Consider the following 27,427-nt stretch of genomic DNA (forward strand, 5'->3'; position numbering starts at 1 on the left):
ATTCTGTGTAATTTTATTTGCTGGATTTTATTAAACTGTGGTGCTGATTTGTTTGAAATTAGTTTTTGTTATGAAAAGCATTGTGTGACATTTTTAGAAGCTGCTTAATAAATAAAACTTTTTATAAACTTTTTTTAATAATAATAATAATTATTATTATTATCAAAACTGGCACTGAGAATTTAGAATACACTTTTATTATTCTTAAACTTGACCTACCGATTCACAAAACGTTACCAACATCAAGTTAAATTTTTAACACGCTTAGAAGAAGAACAGAAGAAGAAGAGGAAGAGGACAAAGACGAACAAGAACAAGAATACGGAATAGAAGAAGAAGACAAAGAAGAGGAACAAGAACAGGAAGGAGGAGGAACAGAAGAAGAAAAAGAAGAAGAAAAAGAACAAGAAGAAAAAGAAGAAGAAGAACAAGACAACGAAGAAGAAGGAGGAACAGAAGAAGAGAGAGAGAAGAAGAGGAGGAAGAAGAGGAGGAGGAGGAAGAAGAAGAGGAAGAACAAGAACAAGAAGATGGAATAGAAGAAGACAAAGAAGAAGAACAAGAACAGGAAGGAGGAGGAACAGAAGAAGAGGGAGAAGAAAAAGAACAAGAAGAAGAAAAAGAAGAACAAGACAACGAAGAAGAAAAAGAAGAACAAGACAACGAAGAAGAAGAAGAAGAAGAAGAAGAGAAAGAAGAGGAAGAACAAGAACAAGAAGACGGAATAGAAGAAGACAAAGAAGAAGAACAGGAAGGAGGAGGAACAGAAGAAGAGGGAGAAGAAACAGAACAAGAAGAAGAACAAGACAACGAAGAAGAAGAAGAAGAAGGAGGAGGAACAGAAGAAGAAGAAGAAGAGGGAGAAGAAGAAAAAGAACAAGAAAAAGAAGAAGAGGGAGGAGAAGAAGAGGAGGAAGAACAAGAAGATGGAATAGAAGAAAAAGACAAAGAAGAAGAGCAAGAACAGGAAAGAGGAGGAACAGAAGAAGAGGAAGAAGAAGAAGAGGGAGAAGAAGAAGAGGAGGAAGAAGAATTTTCTAATAATAAAGTCAAGTTTTTAAATGAAAAAAATATCATCTTACAGTTCAATGTTGGAATAGTTTTTGAGTGTACAGTAAGAAGGAAATCATTTGCTGGGTAGAACATATATAGATTTTTTTCCCCCAAATCCAGCTTCTATATAATTGTCCCACCACTAATTCACTGAGGTCACTAACCTGCAAGTTGCTCATATAGAGCACCTGCAGATTTCAATTTGTCCTGGGTGAATTTTAATACTGGCTACAGCACCAGGGGATTCCACAGATGCAGACCAGCAACTTTTTCTTTGTACAACAGCAGCAATAAAAACTAGAGATGACAAAGAGTTAATGAAGGAGGCCACTTTTACTTCCTCCTCAGCTGCTCCCAGAGTCCAGAGGGCATTGTCCTCTCTGAAGCACAGAGACCAGTCGACTAATTTAATTCTGTGGATGAATACCAGCCAGGGAGGAGTGATTCGGGGGAGCAAATCACATTTGAGCAGACATCTGACCCTTACTGAGTAGAACTGTGGTGTGGGCGAAGGCTGCAGGTTTGTATCTATATTATATGATACTGAGAGTTTACTTCAGTGCAGAAAATTCTCTCATGATATATGCCGAGGCAATGACAATTAGATGATGTCGTTTTGATAATACACAGTTCTGTTTATGCCCTCGACACAGGATGCTGCTTCAGCTTTAAAGCCTGTGATGAAAGTACATTTACTCCTGAGTATTTCCATCTAAAGCTACTTCATACTTATATTTCACTACATGTATCTTGGTTTAGTTAAAAATTTACACATAAAACATATGATCAGCTTATAAAATATGATGCACTGTTAAATATTTAACTGTCAAACAGTATTCTAAAATTAGCTCCACCTTCACAAGCTACAACATTAAAATGCTACTTGAAAATGAAATGTATAGTCTGCTGTTAGTAATAATAATCAAATATAAAATGATGTAACATTCGTCAAGGCTATTTTTGCTTTTTCACATGTATTACAGCAGTACTTTTTTATTTTTTACAAATACTGTTTCACATTCTTAGGTAGCAGGTAACATTCTGAATTTAAGGCTTTTATACTGGAGTTTTTTTACACTGCTGTATTAATATTTTGAAGGAAGGATCTCAGCACTTCTCGCCCGCTGTATAAATCTAGTTCAATAGCTACAAGCACGAGTGAGTGTTGATGTAAAACATGATTTAAAAAAAAAAGTTAAAGAGAGATTACTGTAAAAGAAACACTACTAGAATCTGTCTCACAGCCAATGTTAATGAGGGCAAAATTTAATTATGTTTGTGAACAGCTGCACTGCCGATGAGAACAAAGAGCCACTTCAGCACTGTATGAAAAATAAAAATAAATACAAAAAGCAAGAAAACTGAATGTGATCTAAGCTAATTTACTTTCTGATGTGACTTGTCTGGCACAAACCTACAACACATACTGTTCCATCACTATAAAGTTAACCCAAATTTCCAATGTATATCAATTACTCACCCCATGTTACATTGAATTTGTAAAGGAAATTTTGTTTTTCTCACATGCCTCCATGGTGAATGAAGAAAACATTAATGGAGAAAATTCTTGATGAATTGAAGTCATAGGCGACTGCATTTAACAGCAAATCTATATGAAATCATCCGTCTACAAACTCTTATACAACTCGTACAGTGTAATCAAAATCTAATTTATTTGTTCATATGCTCAATACTTATACATTTCTTCCCAAATCCAATGTAACACAGGCTGAGTATGGTACATACAAATGATCATTTGGGGGGTGAAGTATTCCTTTATCTTGGCTTTCCCTCCATTTTTTCGTTTCACTCAGTTGAAGTACACACTGGCTTGAAGTCGGTCAAAACAGGAGTGACAGATAGAGCCATAAAAATTCACTTGCCTTGCCCTTGTTAAAGTAGTGCAGGATTTTACGACTCAGGTTCTCCTTACGCTGCCACTCGCTCTGACAGGGGTAGTGAAGGAAATCCCTCAGGGGCCGGTCCTCCCACTGCAGCAGCTCCCAGTACAGCAGCAGGGTGAACGCTGCCTCTGTTGTGGAGGGGGGAACAGGTCAAAGGTCGTCAGACTAAAAGTGTATTATCTGCTGTCTAGTGAAGTCACAGATGTTGTCTGGCCACAGTGATGAACTGATACCTTTTTGGGTCTGGTTTTTATGAACAGATGGTGAGCGACATGAAGTGCGGTCAGTGGCACAAAGCACAAGGTGCCCAGAGCATGGTGAGTGTGTTTTGGTATATTGGTGGCCAGATGTGCAAAGTGCAATTAAAATCACTACTGCTGCTCTAAGTCCCTTTAACGCAGTGGTTCCAAACTGGTGGGAGCTGTCCCAAAGTAGATTGCGGGTCCATTCTGAATGGACTGCAAGTGACTCACAAACATGTCAAGTTTGGAAAAAACACACTTTATTTTTAAGAACAGTAAATTTCTGGTACAGGGTTTTTATTTTGAAGTGCTGTTTCCTTCCTGTAGAGTGAATGACTAACGGACAACTACTCGACAGAGACAGCAAACTAGCTTACACACGTGTGAAGCTGAATGTAATAAACTGTGTGGACCTAGAACTAATGACTAAGGAGAGATGGACCCTGTGGTTGGACCAGTTGGGAACCACTGCTTTAGTGGGTTTTCTCAGTTGCTTTGACACAATCCTGAAATTAAAATTCTCAAACCCAAAATTGCACAGTAAATATGGTTTATTTTGCATTTCTATATAGTTTCTAATTTACATTTACCAAAAAAACTAAAAATAGTAATAACAAACGAAATATCTTTGGGTTTTTGAATGTTACTCATCACGCTGGGGTTTAGAGATCATCAGGACATCAATATTGACTATCTTAAAGATAATCGTTAATGAATATAATCATTAGTTGCAGCTCTGAAATACAAAGGACAACAACATGAACTCATTGCACCCTCAGTAAAAACCAAAGACAAATGATGGTTCTTTCTATGTTGAATTCCATCTCTGAAGAACGTTTTTTTAAGACAATGATTCACACAATAACCACATGTGTAATCACAGCCAACTCTGCAGAACATTAAATGTGTTTCAATTATCCTGCCAGCTGCCTGTTGTTCGTTTTACGTAAGTGATGAATAAGGTTGTATTTAATTAGTCATATTTGGGTACATTTACATGCACACAATAAAGCTACCACTGCCAATAATGTGAGTAAAGCAAGAACACTTAAGCCATTTACACGATTACATAAACTGACAAATTCCCCCGATTTCCTGTTTACTTGATTGAGAGTGCCATTAACAGAGCTGATTAAAATTTACTACAACCCCCCTTCCAAATAACCAATTTAGCCTTTTTATGATAAAGAAAGGACTAATGTGATATAAATACCAGAATCACAAGAGGCATAAAGGAGGCTGGTGACTGAGTGGAGACTGTAGAGCAATAGTTTAATGTCTTCATGTTGAAGCACATATTTATCTGTCTCTACCTGACATTTAGCCCGTCTATTTAGCCTGTCAAGGCTGTCTCTACACCGCAGTGTGATGTTTACTTTGCAAGTCTGTGTTTTCATCATACTGTTTTCTTATCCATTATCTCCCTTATCTACAGCCGGAGAGGGAATTCAGTCTGCTGTGGTGGAGTTTCATCAGTTTTCATGAGGTGATGTCACCAGACTGTCTCTTTTAATTGTTGAGGGCAGCGCTGCAGTACTGATTCTCATTATCTACAGGGAAATGCTTTCCAAAAGAAAAAAGGTACCAGACCTGAAACTATCACCTTTATAACTTCAGAATTGATTGTAGGATTCTTAACTTTTAAAGCTCAACATGATTTAGCCCCCAGTCATATAGCTGAGCTTCTATTGGGAGCCTCTGTTGGCAAAATAGGGAAAGTAGGGAGTAGTATAGGCAGAGCAGCAGGGCAAAGGCAAGAAAAAAACCAACCTAAGCGTCCGCCATAAACCCTGCATCATCACAAAAAATGACCCAGTGTCTCAGTTACCTGTGAAGTCCTCTGCTTGGAGATGCAGGTCACACAGCTTGTGGATGTAACGGATGTACATGTCCTCCTTGTTGACCTCTGATTTGTAGAAGTTCTGAGGTTAAATTAAAAAAATAAATCATGATTAAAATCTTGTTTTGTGTAGAAATACTCATAATTGTGTTTTAGACTAAAACCACTGCCATGAATGTCTCACCATGAGGTTGACAGAACCACCAATTTTCTTGTTCTCCATCTCATCTCCTTTCATGCAGTCCCTAAAAATAAAAAATAAAGATTTTTTTGTCATTGTTCTGCAATTGCATGATAAGCCACAAGTGTTTTTATGTTCAACTTCATCTCAGTGTACCTGTAATCCAGTAATCGCTCGACAAGTCTTGTGACTGATGTGACGAATGAGATCCCTGTCTCTCTCCAGGTCTCCTGCTCTATCTTCTCCAGCAGGCTGCACAGAAAAAAACGGTGAGATGTTCTTACAAAAGGTGACGAGCACAGGAAGGAAACAGATATGAATCACAGCGTGTCCTAGTCTTAACTGTGAGGGCATTCCACCTCACCTTGGATAAGGACCAAACAGCTGGGTCCTGCAGTGTGACAGCCAAACACACAGAGAAGAATGTTAGAGGGGAAACACTATGAGAGCAGCATTATTCTGGATATCACTCCACAGGCTCACTAAACACAGGTTTGATGCTTACAAAAGGCTGAAGAGCTCTCTGTGATTATCATCGCCTTTCCCATCTGACACCATGCTGTCCAGCTTATCCATCAGCTCTGCCTCCACCTACACACACACACAAACACACACTCAGTCAGCCAAAAGATGTAGGTATTTCATGTGACAAAGAGCTGTCCATTTTTTATCACAACAACTGCCCCTCGGCACACAACCTGTTCATTCAAAGCTTCTATTGAGGTTTTCGAATGAATGTTCAAATGACTGTCATCATGTTTTATAACGTCATCATCACCCTTTAAAAAAATCCTCAATTTGAATAAAGTGACTCATTGGATTAAATGAGTTAGTCTTTCATTAATTAAATCAACTGTCTTTAAAGGTCCAGTGTAGGATTTAGGGGAGATATATTGGCAGAAATAGTATAAATTTTTATCCCTACAGAATGAGCCATTTATATCTACATACAAAGCAGGTCCTCTTCCACAGAGAATTTGTGTTTGCGCATTGGTCACTGTCTCCTACATGCTTCGCACATGGGAGAAGTTTCTGTTCTGCAACCTCACCACTAGATGCCACTAAATCCTACACACTGGACGTTTAATGAATAAATGTAATTTATTAAATCAAATCAAATCATGTTTATTTATATAGCACCTTCTCATACAAGTAAATGTAACTCAAAGTGCTTTACAGGTTCACCGTTTCAGTCAGGCGAATGGAGTTCGAAGTGCAAAAGAGCATGTTAAAGTGCTGCACCCTTTAAAACAGTGGTACAAGATACAAAAAATATAAGAGGTAAAAAAACAAATGTACGCATATGCACACGTACAAATATACATACATGTTTATACACACATACATCAATATACACAAACATACATGTCTAGACAGATATACACATACATGCATACATGCATTCATGCATACATACATACATACACACACACATACATCAATATGGAATCAATAAAATAGCTCCAGGATGGTTCAAATGGTGTGGTACAGAGTGACATCTAATCAAAGGCGCATGAAAAGAGAAATGTTTTTAGTTGGGATTTAAAACACATAGTGGTGGGAGCATGTCTGAGATTGTAGGGAAGCTTGTTCCAGCTCTGGGAGGCATAAAAACTAAAGGCAGCTTTGCCACGGCGACTTTTGACTCTGGGAACAGTTAAAAGGCCACTCTCCAACGACCGTAGAGCTCTAGTGGGTTTGTAAGGTATTAGCATGTCTGAAATATATTTTGGTCCCATGCCATTAAGTGTCTTGTTTACTAGGAGCAGAATCTTAAAATCTATTCTATGTGAAACAGGTAGCCAGTGTAGTGATTTAAGAATGGGAGTGATATGAGCAGATTTCCTGGTGTTTGTCAGGACCCTAGCAGCAGAATTTTGAATGAGTTGGAGTTGTCTGAGTGCCTGTTTGGAGAGTCCAGAGAACATGCCGTTACAGTAATCAAGTCTACTGGATATAAAAGCATGGATAAGAATCTCCAGATCATGCTTGGACATGTAGCCTTTAATTCTAGAAATGTTTTGGAGATGAAAGTAGGCTGCTTTGGTAATTAACTTAATGTGTGCATTAAAACCTAGGTCTGAGTCCAGAATGACATCGAGGTTTCTGACCTGGTCTTTACAGTGTAGTGAGTGCGCTTTGAGCTGGACACTAACACTAGTCCTTTTTTCCTTAGCTCCAAAAATAATGGTCTCAGTTTTGTCTTTGTTTAATTGCAAGAAGTTTTGGCACATCCAGTTATTAATTTGTTCCATGCACTCCAGTAGGGAGTTAATTGGTTATCGTGCTGTTAAGCCCAGTTTAGACCAATGATTCATGACGGGACTAAACCATTTTAGAACATTGCAGAGAAGAGTCGCACTGGTGTGAACTGACCAGTCTGAGCTCGACTCAAGCCAGCTGATGGTGTCACCTGCAACTCAGCTGGTCAAATCACAATTTCAACAGCGTCAGCCTGTAATGAAGTCTGCCGGTCAAGTCAAAATGTTAAAATAACTCCCCTTGGGTTGTCTTTATTACTGTCTATATTATTGTGCCGTTTTTATTATGAAAACAGTACACTGATGCTTGTTTTTTTCCTGTTTTTCGCCATTTCATCACTATTACAAATGCAGCTGTAGCCAGCATCTCACTGTCAGGAGCCATGTTTCCATCATCCTGTTTAGATGCGCATCCAGAAGTATCGCATCGGAAATGGATGATGGAAAGGCCAAAATTCGAATTAAAATCCCCTGATTGGCACAAACTAAAATACGCTCGCTTAAGCCGGGTTTTGGTTGATTTGAAAAAATGTTAATTCGCAAAACGGGGGATGGAAACAGTTATGCTCAAATTAAGTCTGACGTAGTGCACCTCTCTCCGTGGTGATATCCACACTCCGGGTCGGGAAGGTGGTAATGCATTTACAAGCTGGTTGCCATCCACCAGAAAACGTAGAAGAAGAAGAAGAAGAATGCGAGACTTGTTTTGTTTCTGGTTCTGCGGAAAACTCGTGCGAGTTCGTAGTTTTCACCAAAGTCCGTACATTTAATGGAAACACACAGGATTCGTATTTCTTTTAATGCGCATTTCCCAGTGATTTGAATCACTTTTGGATGGAAACATAGCTATTGTCCTCATTCATATTTTAAGAAGCTACCAATTATATTCAACCACAAAATAAGCCTTAAAAGCTGGAAATCAGAACAGGAGTACAAAGAGTTGCTGCATAGACAGGATACACCGCCTCATGTAGTTGCATCGGTATAGACTGGCAAGTTTTTAGAAAGTTGCAGAATGGCGCATTGCAAGTAGTTGCCTGGTTCAACTCGTCTCATCGCAGATCTTTGGTCTGAACTGAGCTTTAGGTTGCTGCCTAAACATCCCTTTAATACAGATGCATGCTTCCCTTTGTGTGAAAGAAGTGGGAGAGCAAATAGTTTTTGACCTCAGTGAAAATGTTGTTTCTTAAAGACTAAACACCAACAAATATGGATTGAAGCAGAACATTTCCTCAGATAAAAACATGTTAGTAATTTCACATGTTGTAATGACATCTATTTTTTGTAATACATTCTGACTTTTGGACTTCACAACATTCTGGTATTACTGGAAACGTTTGGATCACACAAGTTGCAAACAATCCTATGCGGCCATCACTGGAATCTAATTCTACAAATAGTATAATACTAATAATATTAGTGAAGCCTAATCTTCTCGATCAGGTTTAAACAAAATGAATAGACGGGCAAAATAAATAAATATATAAAACTGAAAATTTGAATGTCAACATCATGAATGAAGCTTTGAACTACTCAGTTCAGCCCATTGTAGATTATAAGATAACAATGTCATACTGACCTGTTTGAAGTTGCCGTTTTTCCTTTGCTCCCAATCCATCATGTCATGGAAAATGGGGATCATAATATTTCGAACCTCCGTCTGAGGCACCAGAGTGACACCAAGGAAGGGACCCATCATTCCTGGGATGAAGTGGGGCTTGTTGTCACCTGGATTACATAGATTCACATAGAAAGGAGCCATTTGTTATCATTAATTTCATATGAATCTAAATGGAGGAGACACACTGTGATACATATATGTGAGTGTGGAGTTGTGTTGTCTTACGCACCTAATTTTTGCCACATGCTGAAGAGCTCATAAGCCATCATCACTCTCATATCTCCATGCCTACAGAGTAGAGAACAGAGTGAAGTTTAAACAGTTACACAAAGAATTAACCTGTGTTGGAGAAAATGCCCACAATGAACATACCGACAATCTCTCATATCTAAATGACAGAATAAGTTGATTTCCACTGACTTCCAAAACAATATATGTTACTGTCGCAGTTTTAAAAGCATCCTTAATGTTATGAATCGTCACAGTTATGATATAAAATGTTGTGGTTAGGTTTAAAAAGATCATGGCCTGGCTTTAAATAGTACTTTTGTTACTAACCTAGTGTGACGTATGCCATGTGACAGACAACATACACATTGTGTCAAATACATTACTAACATAGCATGCTTTACATACTAGCATACTACAATACGTGGTTATCAAAAGAAGTCAATGCTGACTTCAGGGCATGAAAACCTTTCTCTGGGGTGAAAGTCCTGTGCTTGTTTGACCGATCCACCACCCTTTTTGCTCACACTGTGGGGACTTCTTCGATCTTTATCACAGATGTATAATAATACCCAGATACCAGATGCCAAGATTGGCGCCTATTCAGTCGAATGGAATTGCTTGCCTGGCGCATATGCCAAAAAAGTTTCTACTTTGCGGGGTTAATTCAGGGGTATGTGGCCCACTGAATATGTGCAGTAGTGTTTCTCCCACTGGCCCCTACAATTAGAAATATAAAACGTCCATGGATAAAAAAACATAAGAAAAGAAAGAGAGAGTCATAAGATACCTTGTTTGCAGTTTGAGTTCACCTGTCAACAGTTTTACAGACATCTCTTTTACAGTTGTGGTCAATGGGGAAAATACTTTCTGGGCTGCAGGGGATTTTTTTGCTGCAATATCGCAAGTGAGAAAAATCTGGGCCTGTTCCTGGGGGCCTGATCATTATATAACATTACATGGACGTTGTCGCATTTTATACTACGTCACGTTGCTTCCTCCTCTGCTACCGTAATAATTACTACAGCCACTAGAGGGCGTCATCTTATAATAAACGCAAGTAAGGGTCATAATAAGCTGCTTGCACAGTCGACCTGTATGGCTGTTTTTACAGAGAGAGCTTTAGTAAGAGCAGGGTGAATATATGGTGGTTTCTTACTTGTCAAGGACTTTCTTTCTCTTAGCCGGGCCGAGCGCCTCCAGCTGCAGACTGGGCTGGTTGATGTACAGTACAGTGAGGCTGAAAAAGGAGTTCCACACCTAACAAAAACCATAGAAAAAAAAGTGAGTAAACGCTATGTTGAATCATTAACACCAGTTTCAGAAAGTGAACTGTGGAAAAGTGTCAAGTAGTCTGTGGCTTCATGATGTCGTGGGCTTCCTAAATTTCACATGCAGCCTCCTGCTGTTCAGACACACACCTTGAAATCAAAATCTGTCTCTGAGAAGTTCTTGTGCAGCGCCGGAGACAGGAACTGTGTAGTCACCACGATGATACTGCGGAAAAGCAAACATTACACTGTCAGCTTACGAAACGAGGTAGCTGCCAAAAATAGATGAAAAAATTTGCAACACAAGCGTCACCTTCAGAACAGGATTATCTGAAGAGAGTCTGATCTAATGGTTGGCTGTATTCCCTTACCATCTCCGGGACAAAGACTGCATGACAGAAATGGAAAAGCAGACTCACTGACTAGTTAGAAGCCTCATGACGCTCCAGTCCCGGGGGAAGATCGTCAGTTTCATCAGATTGCGGAACACGCAGAAGATCTTCAATAGGAACTCCTGCCAAGGAATATATTAAGAAAGTGTATGCAGTCAAGGTATGTAGTAAGCAGGCTGCAGCAAAATGCTGTAATCATGCGCAGCTCTGTGACTCAGAGAGTTTCCTACCTTAAGCTCCTCTTTGCTGTGGAAGTTGTTGAGTAGATGGTGAAAGTGGATCTCCGTCATTTGCTGGAGCAGAGAGAGAAGACAGGAAACATACTCCCCCTGCACGACAGAAAATGACAGATACGGCCAAACATGTTTTAAAAGGTTAATCACCTCAAAATATTCACTAAATTCCAGCTGTTTTTAATGAACATCAAAGAGGCACATTGAGTGGAAGCTTACCGTTATCTCGGCAGTGCACTGGGGACAGCGTTGTCCTCTGGACGTCTCCACAGAGTGAGACTTGCTCATGATGGACAGCAGAGTCTGCAGCAGCACATCCAGGAGGCTCTCCACCATCATCTCCACCTCCTCCTGAACAGAAGACTCCTGAGACACAGAGATGCATGCCATTTAATGGGAATGTTTTAGTGTTGTGCAAACAAGCTACAGCTGCAGTATCATGGAAATAGGAATTTTACATTATCTTTATTACTAATTCAATCCATCCTTTTTTGGAAAAGGGATTTTAAATCATATATGTCAAGTATGTACATGGTACAAGGTCCTGTACCATTGAGCTTGTCTTAATTATGGAAAAGATGCTGCCAAGGATCCCAGAGCAGATGAGCAGCTCCCTCTGCTGGCGCAGATGCAGGTGGATGTGATGCAGAACCACTGGCAGCAGAATACTACGAGACTCTGAGGGAGGAGAGAAAGGAGACAGAGTGCGGATGAGACTGAAAAGCACTGCATGGACATTAGGCTTACATGTACGGTTGTTAAATAATCCTCCGCATTTGTCTCACCAGGGAAGAAGAAGAGGCGGCTTTCAACTGTACGAGCGATGGACTGCAGTTTGACTACATCCATAGACTGGCCAATGTCCACTGTGCTGGGCATGCTCCCAAGGGTGCCCCTGACATATTCGGCCACCTCCTGAACGGTGAACATCTGCAGCAGCTCGTCAAAGATATCAGGGAAACTGTTCAACAGTGCAGCCTGGGCAGAGGAACAAAGGACACAGAGAATGAATTTGTAGTTTGCAAAAAACATGTTTCAAAGAAACTACACTGACATGTATAAAAACATCACAAAAAATACCACTTATAGCAGAAATCGCTTATTGCTGAGTGACGCTGACACAAAACAAAAATAGCCCAAAAATAAGCCTGCTATTTATCTTCTAAAATGAGCATCAAGATCTTAAAAGAGGGACACACAATTCATCTCGTTCCACAGACATAATCTCAGTTTCTATCAAAACACTGGCTGCATATCAGCTACTTCAGAATACATCATCCTGGACACACAGCATCTGCTGCAATGTGGTATCAACACAGGGGGGCGCTGTGACTTACTGAGATGGACGAGAGCCCAGGAGCATGATCACAGAAAGGCATGCAGCTGATCACACCCCTAAACTGTCCCCGAGCAAGACAAGGATGGGGCAACAGGCGAAGGATTGAAGCATCAGAATGAAAGTCCACAGAATGAAAAGTGAAATAAATAGAAAAGATGAAAGACGTTAACAAACAAAAATGAATCAATGAATCATGAATGCAAACTAATAGGATGAGCAAAAGAGAAAATAAACACTTATAACCAAAATAAGACTGCCGAGCAGGTGAGACACTGTATGTCATCACATCTGTTAGGCGGTGAAAATGTTTGTTGTGCTTTGTGAACTGATCTGACCTGCGTGAACACCAGGTTCTCTGAGCTGCGGCTGTCCAGACTCAGGACGAAGCGGATCGACTGGAAGAGCTCTTGGATGCTAGCTCTGAACTGCTCCTCCTCCATCCCGCAGGTGGCTCTCGAGTACAGGATACGAGACTGGACAATGAACTTAAACAGGTACTCTAGAGCCTGAGGGGGGAGTCGACAGAAGGCAGATGTAGATATACAGTCAGCAAAGGGACTTTAAATTCCCTTAGAGTGGAAAAAAGTACTGAAAGGTGTTTGTGGTTGATCATTTAGAGAAAATCAATATATAAAGAAATGTTTTAAATGTGTCAGGTCTCATGAGAGAATACCTCTTCATATGATCTCATTGAGGAAAGAAATTTCCAATGAGATATCCTGGGACATATGTGAGGTACTGGGAGAGGACACTCCTCTTATCAGAGATCAGAGATGTTATACAACAACTTAAACTGGAAACATGGAGATTCACTTTAAGATGTTCCACTGAGAGATTCCTTAAGACTTACCAACTATAGGTAAAGATTTCAGGGACATAGGGGACAGTAAAAAAATGAGAGTGGCAGAAGACTTTTATATTTGACAAACATAAGACATTTACACCAAAAACTGAATTGGTGCATGAACATTCACCAGTATGCAGGAAATTAAGTGTCTAATGCTGAAAAGTCCCTGGGAGAGGACCAACTCTGTTTCATGCGTCCAGCCTCAATGTTGAAACGAAACCTATGCCCTTGTTACCAAGCTTTTATTGACAATGTAGAGGCTAGGTGAGAAACATCCTCTTGACCTTTGCTACAATAACAAAGTTAAACCTCATGTGAGATGGCAATAGTCAGCATTTAAAGCAGCTTTGTTAATATTTATACTGTATATTTACTACACATCTCCTCTTGTTTTCTATGTGTGTCTGTGTATATAAATTCTGCATTGTTTCTGTGGTATTTCATGTAATTTGTATGCATTCTCCACTGTATGGTTGTTAAACAAAATACCAGTAAACAGACTGTGGAAATGTTTAACACTGAGCACGTCAATATCTACTGAGATTTTATATAACTTCCTTCCTCTCAGCAGAGAAGTCGCTGACTGAGGCTTACATGGCGTCACATTACTCCTTATCAGCCTCTCTGTGTCCATTTCCCACAAATTAATCCCAGAAGAAGGAGCCAGGACAGAGCAGAAGGAAGTGAGTGTGATACGTTACCCTCATGGCTTCCTGAATGTGGTCCTGTCGGACGACCTCGGCCGAGCGGTCCATGTACCACTTAAGACATCGAATCAGCTCTCTGCAGACACACAGTTTAAAAATATGAGAGTGGATATCAAGTGTGACTTTGTAGGTATCTTATTTCAGATTCTGCATTTGCTTTTTTGTCGTACTTGTATGCCAGAGCTCCAGCAAAGTGGTTTTGGATGTAGGAATCCATGACAGGTCTGAAGTGGTAGAAACGGCTATCCCTGAGCAGGTTAATGATGAACACCTAAACACACATACATATATATAGATGTTATGCATGTTTCATCTGCTTACAGGCAAGATAAATCATACAGTAGAGTTTATGTGTCCTTCTTTCATTTTCCTACCAGTGACTGGAAAACCAGCGGTCCATATTTATCAGTGTTGTCATCTAAAAGACAGAAGAGCGTATCCAGGACATCTCGCAAGAACTGTGAGGAGAAAAAGGAACAACACTCAGCACAAGCATCACATTAAAGGCTGCTGACTAAAATAGAAAACAAAGGGTAGCCCCTTCATCCAAAAACATAATAAAACCCTTTTTTAAAAACTCTGACATGATGATGTGACTTCTAAACAGTGTTAAACATTTTTTCTTAAATTATTTGTGAATACTGTAAAAAACCAGTACATTGTGAATATAAAATCGAGTGAACAATTTAAAGCTTTAAAAGCTAAATAATTAATCTAATCAGTCATTACATAAGAATAGCATAATATCACATATAATCAGTCCTGCTTTTATCTTTGAAATATGAAAATGTATTTTCTTTCTGAGCCTAAATAATCTAAGAGACGAAATCTGAGGCTGAATATTTTGTGTCGTGTGTTGTCAAACACACCCTGCAGCCACACAGAAGGTAAATATACCTTCACATCAATAGATAAATAATGTGCTGACAGTGACCTTGACGATCTCCTCTCCGCTGATCTGACGTAATCGACCGAGGATGTCCAACACCCTGTCTGGATGGGCCTTCCAGTTCAGAAGAGCCAGAAGGTCCACTGGAAACCGAATAAGAAACAGTCAGGTGAATTAAACTGATCTGCAAGTGACACTATATAAATGACAGCATGTACGGTATTTGATTACCGTTTTGTGTGAGTTTGGTGGAGCAGAGTATCGTGGACACCCAGAAGGTTTCTTTGGGGCTTCTCTGGAAGGGCAGGTTGGCTGGCAGGTTGGGGCAGCTGTTGAAGTCCTCTTTACAACAGGGCAGACTCAGGTACAGGCCCTGGTTACTGAAGGTGGCATTTTCATCACACTAGAAGGCAGATAACAGAGGGACAGAGAAGATTTATTAATGTTTGGAGACCATTTGGAGTTAAGCGAAATTTAGACCAAAGATTTGTGACAAGATGAACTGTTTTAGAATGTTGTAGTGAAAAGTTGCAGTGGCCTCAGCCTGACTCAAGCCCGCTGATGATGTCGCCTGCGACTCAGCTTGTGAAGTTGCCAGTGGCCGGTTTTAAAACGTGAGGCATGTCACCTGTTTCAACAGCCAACCAGCTTGTAGCAAAGTCAGCCGGTCAAGTCAGTTACAAACTGTCAGCGGACAGCGTGTTCACTTGCTGTGGCATTCACTGACAACAGCCCTCCGTCCCCGCTGAGCCCAAGTCTGTCTCATTTACATCCCTGCGGCTGTTGACATGTATGTCGGCCTCCGTTCTAGGTCACTGCTGCTCCTGGCTGTATTTGTACATGTCACACACACATACTCAAAAAAAAAAAACAGCACTCTTACAGTTGTTACATATTCCTGAAAGCCGGAGGTTGTAGAATGTTTGTACAGAGAGTCGATGACGATACACTGTCTTGTCTTGTCCCATTGGTGTAAACTTGCAGGTTAATCAGAACAGATTTAGAAAAAAAAAAAAAAAAGTGTAGCCACACCAGGCTAGTAAAAGGGACTGGGTGTTTAATTGAGGCTAGGCTGTTATACTACTGTACAAAGCCTAGAGTTCTGGGTCACAGGAGGGTTCAAATGCTGCATTCAAATAGGGTTGTGTTTACGAGAAGGGTCCATATGAAGCCCCCCCGTTGTGGTATTCTGAAACTCTTAAGCAGAAATTTTCTGAGAGCTCTGAGTTTATGACTTTGTGTACACAACCTCCCATGTTGTAATCACACGCTCACAAGTTTCATTTGAATGCAGCATAAGACTGATTTATTGATGCTAGTTAAATATAGTTGAATAACCTGGCAGGGAGCAGGAGGCTTTATTCCACCAGGACTAAAACCTCACGCTACAAAAACACTTTCTTCTCAACTGTATCTGGCCTGGTCGACAGGGCCTGGGACCCCAACTGACACTGACTCCCATCCCACCCCATAGACATCACAGGTTACATTAATGCAGAGTCTCACATCTGTTACACTGCGTTACATTAAATCTTTGGACTATAATCTCTGTACATAATTGCACATATTCCCTACACATTATAATGTGAACTTTTGCTCATTCCTGTACAAAACGGTTCAGCTCCTTAGTTTTTAAACAAATATATCATTCATATTTTTCTAAATCATATTTTATTTCCTTTTTTGTGTTTCTTGGCTGTTTGCAGTGCTTCTTTTTATTGTTCATTTTCTTTTACTGTTTATTGTTATGCGCCAAACACCCAGAGAAATGTATTCCATGTGAAGACCTACTGGGCGATAAACCTGTTTCTAATTTCTGGAATACAGTATATCATCATTTCCTTCATATCTAGAGGTGCTGAGTTAAAAGGTAACTGGACATGCTTTCGATATTTGAGGACCTTTCTTACAAATGCCCAGACATATTTATATCCTCGCTCCTTGCTGGATTATGTCATACTTCAAGTTATTTTTTATGTGACAACTCTCTAATTGCTGTGGTCATTCTTTAATTTTAGTGCCTAAAATCGGGGTCACAGGCCCAAAAGGGCTGACATAAGCCTCTGAACAACACACATTTCATGGCACTGTTGGATCAGTCATTCGGGGCTGCTCAGCTTTCACAGCATAGCTACTGTACATGTTTTTGGTGAGGGAGAGCAGAAAACAAAATGGACGATGCATTTAATTACAGAGGCAGAGCAGGTCATGACCTCAGGTCCACTGCTGAGAAAATACAATAAAGACACACAGAGAGCTGCCAGCAGCCGACTCCCCACCATGGCGGGTCCACTTTAATGCACTCAAATTAAAAAGTTAAAGACACAAAAGGTCAAAGATAAAGAGACATCAAAGATAAAGAGAAGACACCAACCATCAAGTGTGTGTGTTACACCTGCACATACCTTGTACACATATAGCTCATGGCTCTCGTCTGACAGTGTGGTCCCATCTTCTCTCATCAGGGGAGTGAAGGCAAAACCAAACAGTTTTTTCTCTCCTTTGTCTTTAGCTGAAAGGAAGCACATCATGATATCATGCACCACCATACTGTATCTACACAGCACAAACCATACTTGTATAACTCAGAGCGTGATCCAATCTGTCCTAGCAAACTCGTGTGCTGAGGGATGACTGCCACCAGGCTGCATTAGTGACTCACTGGAGCAGTGTCTGAACTCAAAGCGTAGGTGGGATCCTCTGAAACGATCTATGGGAATAGGCAACTTGACCATCTCACTCCAGCGAGGGCTGTTGTTGTGGTACAGGACAAAGGAGCGATATTCGCTGGAGCTGGGCTCCCCGCTGCCCAAACTGATGCAGTCCTAAGAAGGAAAAAGAAGCACAGTAGATCGTGTTGAGTGACACATACTGTTAATGATGTATCAAACTAATGTGTGGATGTATGGGAGGAACGCTACACTCATCGTGACTCATATATGGATGATATGGCACATAATAACTCATATGTGTCATACTTTGAGAGTGTCCCCGTCGGCGTAGAGTACATAGAGCGTGACTTCGATGTTCTTTTGGACGCTCTTGCCGCCCCTCTCAAACTCCCCCCGCTCCAGGGTCAGATACAGGTCATTGCGTGTGTCACCTTAAACATCACAAAGGAGAGACTTGAGTTAAAAATAGAACTCCAACAATCGTACATATCAAAGTTTGTTTACAGGTCTTGGAAAGTTCCACTACCCATTGTCGGGTGGGGAACAAGTTAGAAAAAAATTTAAAAACTGAGGGTGTTGAGCATGGATGTATTGTAAGAACTGGCTACTGGACTCAAAGATGGCGTCCAGTTGCTTGAATGAAAACTGCTTACAGAGCACCAAAAACATGCTTTTGTGTTGCAGCACAGTACCTGCATTCCCACTTGGCCCATACACTTTATATCGGGGGGATTTTCTAGGCTTTGGGGCAGTTTAACAATTATAAAACATGCATGGATAAAAAAAATCATAATACAAAGAGTAATGATTGCCTTTGTTTGCAGTTTGAGGTATTTCGTCAACAGTTGCAGTACTGCAAATGCCCACTGGGTCAAATTGGTAGCAAGGCTGTGTGTGGGACATATCCAGCTCTCTTAATACATCCATGCTGTGGAGGAAGAAGTGAGATTATGAGCCCACTCCTCATCTCTGCTTGTGGCTAGGGGCTCGAGGCTACATTAGCCGTTAATAGCATAACACCCCCAAATCTCTGATCCAAACTGTCGACAGTCAAGGAGCATTATGGGTAATGCAGGTGTCAGGATTTGACAAGGGAGAAGCGTGTGTTATGAAATAAAATAATCTCTGGTTGCACTGCATCAATTTTGATTTATTTTTCAGTCCATTGTGAATCCTACAATGTTACAGAAGTACAATGCCAAATCGCAGCACAATCTTTTGAAGGAAATCCTCCAAGTGACCATTTGTATATCCGTGACTCACCCTGTGTTACACTGAATTCGTTAAGAAAGCTTGTTTTTTTTTTCCCTCACATGCCTCCACAGTGAACGATGAATTCTCGATGAATTCAAGTAAAGGAGGTCCATGATTAACAACAGCAAAATTATATCAAAACATCCATTTGCAAACTCTCACACAACTCGTGCAGTATAATCCAAGTCTCCTTTATTCAGTCATATGCTCAGTACTTTTCTAACTTACGGCCCTTTCCTGCGAGGAACTGAACTAAAAGCAAAACTTATCTATGCTTTCATTAGAGCCAGACTCCATTGACAAAAACAGTAATTTTACCTCGCTGAACATGCGAGTTGCTGGTCTACTGCTGCCCCAATCAATAGTTTGTTGGGGTTATTGGGTGAGTTTGCTGAATCCTTACTAACCCTATAAAGCCAAATAACACAAACACACTGAATGAGGCAGTGGTTGACCAGCAGCTGCCGTGTTCTGCGAAGTAAAACTTTCTGTTTTTGGATTCCTCGTTCATTGTGGAGTCATGTGAGGAGAACGTTTTCTTCACAACTTTAATGTAACACAAGGTGAGTAATGATATACAGAAGTGAAGTATTACTTTAAGCTTGACCCGCTAGGTAGAATGACGTGCACAATCACTGACCTCATGAAGTTCAACAACAGGACAAAGACGTCTCAGAAAATCCCAGACTATGATAACAAACATGTCTCCTGCCTTGGCGATGTTAATAAGTTGCAATATACATGTCAGCCTCTGCTCCACAGCTGCACTGCAAGTGGTCAACATAAATTAAGACCAAGATGTGCACCACACGTCATTGTTCTTGACGATGAGAAATGACCCCGCTGAGCTGTAATACACTGTAGCTCATGACTGCCTCAGCACCTTTTGTGAGGTCAGTGTTTAATGCAATAAATATCAGTGGCAACAGCGGAGGAAGATATTGCAGTTATTTATAAAATCAGATTATAGTTATTTATATCCAAGTCATTTCCTTGGGGACAGATGAGTCACACGGGGTGATATTGGGAGGTATTTCAGGCTAACTGGAAAGGAGTTGGAAAGGAGTGGGAGAGGAGAGAGAGAAGAGAGGAGAGGAGAGGAGAGGAGAGGAGAGGAGAGGAGAGGAGAGGAGAGGATCATACACTCCCAGCAGGCACAAAGCAGAGCAATGTTATCTGATGAAATATACCGAAATAAACACACACCTCTTCCTTTCTCTCTGTCTTTGAGATATCTTTGAAGACCTCTGCTCTTCATAAGTTACTCAGCACCTGACCTAAATGCTGATCGCACGCAAACAGGGAGCGACAAACTGAGAGTCTCCAAAATACCAGTGATGGAAGAAGTACTCAAATCCTTCAATTAAGTAAAACTAACAATACAACAATCTAAAATATGCCATTAGAAGTAAAAGTCCTGCATTCAAAATCTTCAGTGAAAGAACAATACTGTCAGTTAAATGTACTTATAGTAATAAAGGTAAAAGTACTGGCTCTGCAGAGAAACACCCCGCTGTGAGATTTTGGATTATTGCAGAAAATAAGCTGTGTATGATACTTAAAAGTTTTGTTAAGCAAGTAAAAGGCTAGTGTGAGGCTATAGACGTACTACACTACAGTTGCATGACCTTTACATTGTCACCACAACAAGGTTTTAAAGCTGTGTTCAGCGTGATGACGCTCTGTAGTCTCATTTAGCCACTTGTTAAGACACATTAAAGCTCTAACATTGATGAGGGGCATATTTACTGACATATTTATATCATAGAATAAAATGTGAAAGTATCTTAAGCTTGTGTGAAGCACAGACTTTTCAGGCATCTGACCTAAAGCTCACTTACTTCTAGACGAGGGAACTGGGAGTGCTAAGATGCTAACTCTTTATGGATTTTAGGACTCAATCCTGCAGCCCTCTATTGCATTTGATCTCTGCTCAAGCAGACCCCATATATATGCGCATGCTCAGGCGCTACTTACACATTGTCAGAAGTGCCAATGTGTAAGTGAAAATGCATATGTTTGGGAAGCCCTGAGAGTACGACTGGATAAATGAGACTTGGATCATACTGCATGAGTTATGTGTGAGTTTCTCTATTGATGATTTTATATAGTTTTGCTGTTGTGAGAGGTGGTCCTCAGTGATTTCAATTCATGAAGAATGTTTTACGTTTTTGGATTCTCCATTCACAGTGGAGGCATCACAAATTCAAGATAACACAACTGATAGACAAATCATAACTTTGCCGGTATAGTAATCTATTAATCCTATTGATACAGTAGTTCCCAACTTACGAGATATATCTGTGGGGTCATGAGATGATGATGAGGTAGGAAAGAAGAACAAACAAAGTTCTGTGAAACAAATTTTAATTCATTTTATGTTTGGATAATTTTACCTCTTACCGCCTAAATGATTTAAATGAGACAATCTGAGGAGTTCAGAGGGGGAACAAAACTCACAAACATCTGAAATGTGCCAAGAGGCCACTAGTAATGTACAAGTTTCATACAATAAATGTATGTACATATTTTGTAAGCTTATTTAATGTTATTAGAGTACAATGTTTTCCTCTGAACTGGAGTGACATATAAGCATTAAGTTGTGTAAGTATAAACATTTATCTGAAGTTGTTTTATTGCACTAGCTGTATCTACTGTATTTCTTAGTGTCTTGTATTGATTTACTTCCTGTTGCTGCATCTTGGCCAGGTCATCATTGTAAACGTAAAAATAAAGTACATTAAAATATGTATTTACATGTGCTTTTACTGTTTCCTCATCACCACAGCCAACTCTGCTCTCTCCTTCATCTTCTTTAATGCTGCTTCGCTGTTTTCTTCTATTAAATCTTTGACTACCACTCTTGCTTTCCTCATATTCATCTTGCCTCGTCCCTGACCTCCCTTATCTGCATCCTCTGCACCCTGATCTGTGACCGTCCCCTCTTTTCATTCCTCCAAGCCATCTGGCCTCTGGTCTCCACCTCCTCCTGACCTCTCTGTCCCCATTACCGCCCACTGCTCTTTGCCTCCTTACCTGGCAGGATGACATCTGGGAAACCCAGTTTGCGTGTGAGTGCCAGGGCCCTGTTGAACACAGCTTGGTTCTCCCGTCTGATCTGCTCCAGCTCACCCCGCAGCAGCTGCAGGGAAATGATGAGGCCTGGGGGCAGAAGGAGGGAGGTGAGGGTGGGCATGTTCGTGTGTATGTGTGTGTGTGTGTGTGTGTGTGTGTGTGTAAATGGGGGGAAAGGGCAAATGAAGAGGTGTGAGGTTGTAGGAGGAAAGTGGAATTGAAGGGAAAGAAAGCAAAGGGATGAAGAAGAAGGGAGATGGGAGAAGGGAGGGACAGAGGGGTATTTAAAGGACATTAGTCAGAATGTGGGGGAGGAGAAGACAGACACAAGAGTGGATGGAGAGACGTGATCAGAGCCGGGGACCACAGAAGGAGGGAGGAGAAAATGGTGTAGTGGAATTACGCAAAGAAGCAAGGAAAAATATGGCTACCACACAAATCTAGTGACAGATTTTTGTGAGGCATGAGTCATATATCAAACTGTGAGTTGCTCATAAAAAAGATACAGTAAGTAATAGTGAAGAAGGAGAGTTCACGCTTACAGCGAGATCATTTTAAAAACTCCACGCAGCACGATTGTTTAAAGGGACAGTTCACCCCAAAATCAAAAATACATATTTTTCCTCGTACCCGTTGTGCTATTTGTAAATCTAGATTGTTTTGGTGTGAGTTGCTTGAGACATCGGCCGTAAAGATGTTTGCCATCTCTCCAATATACTGGAATTAGACGGCACTCGGCTTGTGGTGGTCAAAGCGCCAAAAAATACATTTGAAAAACTCAGCAGCAATGTCTCTTTCCAGAAATCATGACCCAGTTACTCAAGATAATCCACAGACCTTGTTGTGAGCAGTTTCAAGTAGGAACTATTCTATTTCTACTGAACTACACCCGCTAACTGTATCAACCTGCGGGCGAATTGTGTGCCATCTAGTTCCATTGTATTGGAAAGAATGCAAACACCTCTACGGCCGATATCTCCAACACTCGGCAACTCACACCAAAACAATCTAGACTGGAATGAGGAAAAATATGTATATTTTTTATGGGGTGAACTGTCCCTTTAATACCAAAGACACAGCGTGACCTGCGTTATCTTTTCAATAAGTGCTGACCCAATTTGATTTCTCCATCAGGTTTTATTACTCCTGTTACTACAGTGAGAGTTAGCGGTGGGTAAGATACTGTGAGGTAAGTTTAATTAACATTCATAAATATCAGGGTTTAGTTTATATACTGTCTGATTCAACTGAAAAAAATAAATAATTTGACATTTTAAGAAATATATTTTTTTAGAGCAGAAACTATTAGTTGATTAATCGGTTATTCAATCAACAGAAAAATAATAGACATACAATTTTTATTATCAATCAATCATCTTTTTATAACAAACATAGAATTCTAAAATTTCCTGGTTTCAGCTTGCCAAAGGTGAGTATTTGGCTGGTTTTCATAATCGTCAATGATATACAACATTTTGCGTTTGACAGAGCAAACAATACAATACATTTAAAGACGTCATATAGGGTTGTGGGAACTAGTTTCTATTTTTATTTTCTAGACTAAAAAAATTAATTGAGAAAATACTCAGCAACCCTATTCGCTTTCTTGCCACAAGTCAGATTAGAATATTGATGCCAGTCTCTTATTTGTCATTTAAATGTGAAGCTACAGACATGAGTCGATTAGCTTAGCTAAGGGCAATTTCTATTTCTTGGCCAGGAGCAGAAGTCACAGCTCCCGGCCAAGAAACAATCCCCCCACGTAATCCCCCGTAAAGTGTAGTCTTCACACCTCTGTTTTTCTTCTGTATAAACGAAAGAGCGTGGATTAATTAATGAGCTTTAGAGGTGCTGGTGGGTGTATTCTTCTACCTTTGGACAGGTTCTCACTGTTTCTGGTCTTTGTGCTAAGCTAACTGTCTGTCTAAATTCTAATTTACTATACAGACATGAGAGCTGTATCATCTAACTATTGGGCAAGGAAGTGAAAATGCCAAATGTTTAACTACATCCTTTAAATAAGGAACCACAGGTACTTCAGGGTACTTCATCACATTGATGCAAAAATAATCCAAAGTGTAACTTAATACAACTAAAGATAATGAAGGAATAAATACCTCAGTATTTATAAGTCTTTAACAATCAATAAATGTTTATCATCTCATGGTATAAATTATCATACAATTCCTACATTATCCAGATGAAAAATTATTCAGTCTGAGGGATGATTTTAATCTTTTTTTTCTTTGTTTTGTTTAGTTCATGTCAGCAGCAGAAAAAAACAAGTCCAGTTCTTAATAAACAGACTTTGCTGGTCACAGTTTTGTTTGGAACTAATTTCTATGACGGAAAGAGTCACTATAAAAAGTGTAGACCGCATGTTCACCATGACACTGTGTCTAGAGGGACATGTTGCTGTTGAATTTTTTCAGTTTTTCGGTACTTTAAGCACATGAAATTCCATCTCCGTGGTACTGGAATCGAGACAGAAGTCTTAAAATCTGGGCGAAATATGATCAAAACTGTGTGTATGTCCAGATACCAAAACATCATAACTGCCTATCCTACTCTTAAGACAATATATGTCTGTCAGCAGTCCCATGACCAGTTGGCAAATGCCCTTGAATGAATTATCCTTCACATCTTTCCATCGAGGCAATGAGTGACTGTTTAGGAAAAGACCTAAGACGTAATTTGACTATTTGTTCGCAGCCCTGGACCCTGACCTGCTTACTCACCGTGGCCTGCTTTGGATAAAAACTTCAGCAACAAACATTTACTTTGCTTTTGACTTTTATCTCTTTAAATTCAAACCAAAAGAAAAAAGGTGCAACTTTAATCCCGTAAAGAGCAAACAGGTAACAGATCTGTAGAGACAACATATTTACCATAGTTGGTGCTGGGAGCTGAGTACTTGGTGTTGGACTTGCGGATAATGTTCTCCTGTATCTGGTACCACTCGTTCTCATTGTTACATCTGGAGAGAAAGACAGTTGGGTGGGGCTGTTAACAACGCACCCATTAGTGAGTCCAGATGGAGGGATCGGGACTGTGTGCATGGGGACTACATGAACAGCATGTGTCCCAGAGCCGATTTCCTCCTGGAGAAAAGGTAGCAGCAGGGGGAGGTGCTATCAAGCAGCACATTAGCCCAAATGCACAGCTCACTAAGCAAACCTGACAGCCAGCTCTCTACCAGCCTTTTTCATTACTGTGGGCCCGTAGGCCCCTGGGATGGCATGGGGAAATGCACAGACTGGAGCGTTATAGGAGCCGACAGTTTGGAGGCAGCTCAGCACTGAATCACTGCTTGCTTTTTAAAGGGAAGAGCTCTTCGCCGCAGCAGAGGAATCCAATAAAAACGACAGCTTTCTATTCTGGAAATCTTTATTTCACACCGAGCTGTAAAGCTATCCTGAAAATACTACACAAGAAAAACATCACACACAACAGGATGGCAAAGTGTATGAATGACCTTTGACCCGGAGAGGACGCTGACACAAGGAGAGATTCTAGCTGTTGACTGACAAGAGAAAATGCTGAGCTTGGTTTTTTTTTTCTTTGTCCTCTAACTTTGCTCAATTATCTAAGTGTCATCCCTCTCAGTCTCTTCCCCTATCCTTCTCTGTGTCTCCCTCCTTTACTGGGTTGGCCAGCGTACAGGAGCGGCTCTCTGTGGCGAAGCCTAACAGAAGCAGCCAGATTCACAACACGCCAAGGGCCCTATCTCAGGCCCGGGGTGAGCAGCTATTGATTTTCCAGAGGACACTTCATTATCATTCTGGTCAAAACACACCAGGCATCAACACTGAGGCACTAGGTTGTCATGCACGACATTTGCAGAACATTCACACATTCCCACCTAACTGCATAGACTCTTTTAGCTCTATTTCCAAAAGTACAGAAGCCATGCAACCACTGAGCAATTACACTGACCATTTTTATGATAATATTCTGTTTCACACTTTAAAATGCCAGAGGAATAATTTTTGTGCTGCTGCATTTATAATCAAGAGGAAAAAGAGCTTCACATGAATACTCACGTGTAAACTTTTAACACAAAGTCTTTCTCCTCTTTGAGGTCTGTGATGGTGTGGAAAACATCACTCATGGCGAGAACAGCACAGCCATAAGGTCGTCTGTACTGCACATGAGGCGGCCCTTTCTTTGAATCATTTAGCAGCATACGACCTGGAAATTAAAAGGAGAGGGACGCGCTAAGAAGAAGCACCGATGAATGAAAACCCTCTGTCATTAAACACTGTTCTTTATTTACCAGTTCTTATGACATGTGCAACAATGTACAGGTCTCTCTTCAAGTCTTTACTGCTCAGGTCCTGAAGAGGAAAGGGATAAAAAATATTAGCGGGACAGCTGAGATGTAGAATATTTTCATATAATGTTTAGAAGGGAAAATGTGTTACCGTGAAGAGAGCACACAGACGATCAACCTTCTCTGGATTCTTTGGTCCTCCATTTTTGTTCAGTTTCACCATGAACTTCTCACTACAAAAGAAGCCAGTTCACAGCGTCAGAGTGTCTGTCAACCGCAGAACGCCTCAGTCAATCTGTCGGACAGAAATAGTGTGTTTGCCCTTGCATGCATCGTGAGATCGTTCGGGGCCGTTACCTAATCTGTTTGGCCTCGCGAGTGTCGTACAGAAAGAAGAAGACGTCTGCGTCCTCGCTGATGCTGTTGTAAGTAAAGCTCTTCAGATTGATGAAGAGGTGGTGCGACACGGGTACACGGCAACCGTCACCATGGCGCTGTCTCGTGCTGTCACCCTGGGAACGAAGAAGAAAGTGACCGCTAACAAGACGGGTCCTCACTGCGAGCGAGGCCAAGTACCTGCCACTCTGTATATAGATAAGCTTATTTAACAGATCAATGGGGGTACTGGAAGGGGTGAATAATTCATTGATATATGCTCCACAGTGTATTTCATCCTGTCACATGTGCATGTTATTTACAGTAGGCTCAGAGGACATGCAGGGTTACAAGAAATGATGAATGAATGATGGAAACGGCAGCTCTGGTGAGACTGTATTCCCGTGATGTTCTCTATTTATACGATGTGTGACAACTGTAGCCATTACTAAATTGTTATAAATATATCAACATATATATAATTTAGCTGGTTATAGGAGCTTTCAGTCATGTCCATCTCACTCTTCAAGGGTCCTTATCAAAAATATAGTTAGATATTTTGGGAAAATACGCTTATTTTCTTTCTTGCCGAGAGTTAAGGCCCTGACACACCAAGCCTATGGTCGGCCGTTTGGTCAATGTTGGGCCGTCTGTTGCCCTTCTTTGCGTAGTGTGTCCCGCATCACTGGCATTAGTCGGCCTTTTGTCGGCCCTTGTTGCCTGTTTTTTGGCTGATTCAGCATGTTGAATCAGCGTCAGAGCCGGCTGTG

The 27,427-nt window shown here is 40.6% G+C and overlaps 1 protein-coding gene and 1 long non-coding RNA gene across 3 annotated transcripts in view; one reads left to right on the forward strand and one right to left on the reverse strand.

Annotated features, from left to right (window-relative positions):
* The window catches only part of LOC126403227 (dedicator of cytokinesis protein 3-like), a 67,304-nt gene that overhangs the window by 12,961 nt on the left and 26,916 nt on the right, over positions 1 to 27,427 (reverse strand). For both annotated transcript variants that reach the window (XM_050065781.1, XM_050065780.1), the window contains exons 9-38: positions 26,640 to 26,794; positions 26,434 to 26,515; positions 26,286 to 26,346; positions 26,053 to 26,200; positions 24,898 to 24,986; positions 21,971 to 22,096; positions 17,987 to 18,111; positions 17,671 to 17,833; positions 17,414 to 17,520; positions 15,240 to 15,411; positions 15,054 to 15,151; positions 14,494 to 14,577; positions 14,290 to 14,390; positions 14,114 to 14,195; positions 12,901 to 13,071; positions 12,012 to 12,204; positions 11,777 to 11,904; positions 11,446 to 11,592; positions 11,224 to 11,322; positions 11,021 to 11,115; positions 10,752 to 10,827; positions 10,490 to 10,590; positions 9,332 to 9,390; positions 9,061 to 9,209; positions 5,726 to 5,811; positions 5,585 to 5,611; positions 5,377 to 5,472; positions 5,224 to 5,284; positions 5,028 to 5,121; positions 2,937 to 3,085 (exon numbers count right to left, since the gene is read on the reverse strand). In XM_050065781.1, the coding sequence (XP_049921738.1) occupies positions 2,937 to 3,085; positions 5,028 to 5,121; positions 5,224 to 5,284; positions 5,377 to 5,472; positions 5,585 to 5,611; positions 5,726 to 5,811; positions 9,061 to 9,209; positions 9,332 to 9,390; positions 10,490 to 10,590; positions 10,752 to 10,827; positions 11,021 to 11,115; positions 11,224 to 11,322; positions 11,446 to 11,592; positions 11,777 to 11,904; positions 12,012 to 12,204; positions 12,901 to 13,071; positions 14,114 to 14,195; positions 14,290 to 14,390; positions 14,494 to 14,577; positions 15,054 to 15,151; positions 15,240 to 15,411; positions 17,414 to 17,520; positions 17,671 to 17,833; positions 17,987 to 18,111; positions 21,971 to 22,096; positions 24,898 to 24,986; positions 26,053 to 26,200; positions 26,286 to 26,346; positions 26,434 to 26,515; positions 26,640 to 26,794 (3,324 nt within the window). The remainder of the gene's footprint in view (positions 1 to 2,936; positions 3,086 to 5,027; positions 5,122 to 5,223; positions 5,285 to 5,376; positions 5,473 to 5,584; positions 5,612 to 5,725; positions 5,812 to 9,060; positions 9,210 to 9,331; positions 9,391 to 10,489; positions 10,591 to 10,751; positions 10,828 to 11,020; positions 11,116 to 11,223; positions 11,323 to 11,445; positions 11,593 to 11,776; positions 11,905 to 12,011; positions 12,205 to 12,900; positions 13,072 to 14,113; positions 14,196 to 14,289; positions 14,391 to 14,493; positions 14,578 to 15,053; positions 15,152 to 15,239; positions 15,412 to 17,413; positions 17,521 to 17,670; positions 17,834 to 17,986; positions 18,112 to 21,970; positions 22,097 to 24,897; positions 24,987 to 26,052; positions 26,201 to 26,285; positions 26,347 to 26,433; positions 26,516 to 26,639; positions 26,795 to 27,427) is intronic.
* LOC126403228 (uncharacterized) lies at positions 1,463 to 5,709 on the forward strand. The gene is made up of 4 exons (XR_007571300.1): positions 1,463 to 1,573; positions 3,218 to 3,274; positions 4,635 to 4,780; positions 5,446 to 5,709. It is a non-coding gene; the product is annotated as an uncharacterized LOC126403228 (long non-coding RNA).

Source organism: Epinephelus moara, chromosome 16, assembly GCF_006386435.1.
Source record: "Epinephelus moara isolate mb chromosome 16, YSFRI_EMoa_1.0, whole genome shotgun sequence".
In the NCBI taxonomy this organism is placed as follows: Eukaryota; Metazoa; Chordata; class Actinopteri; order Perciformes; family Serranidae; genus Epinephelus; species Epinephelus moara.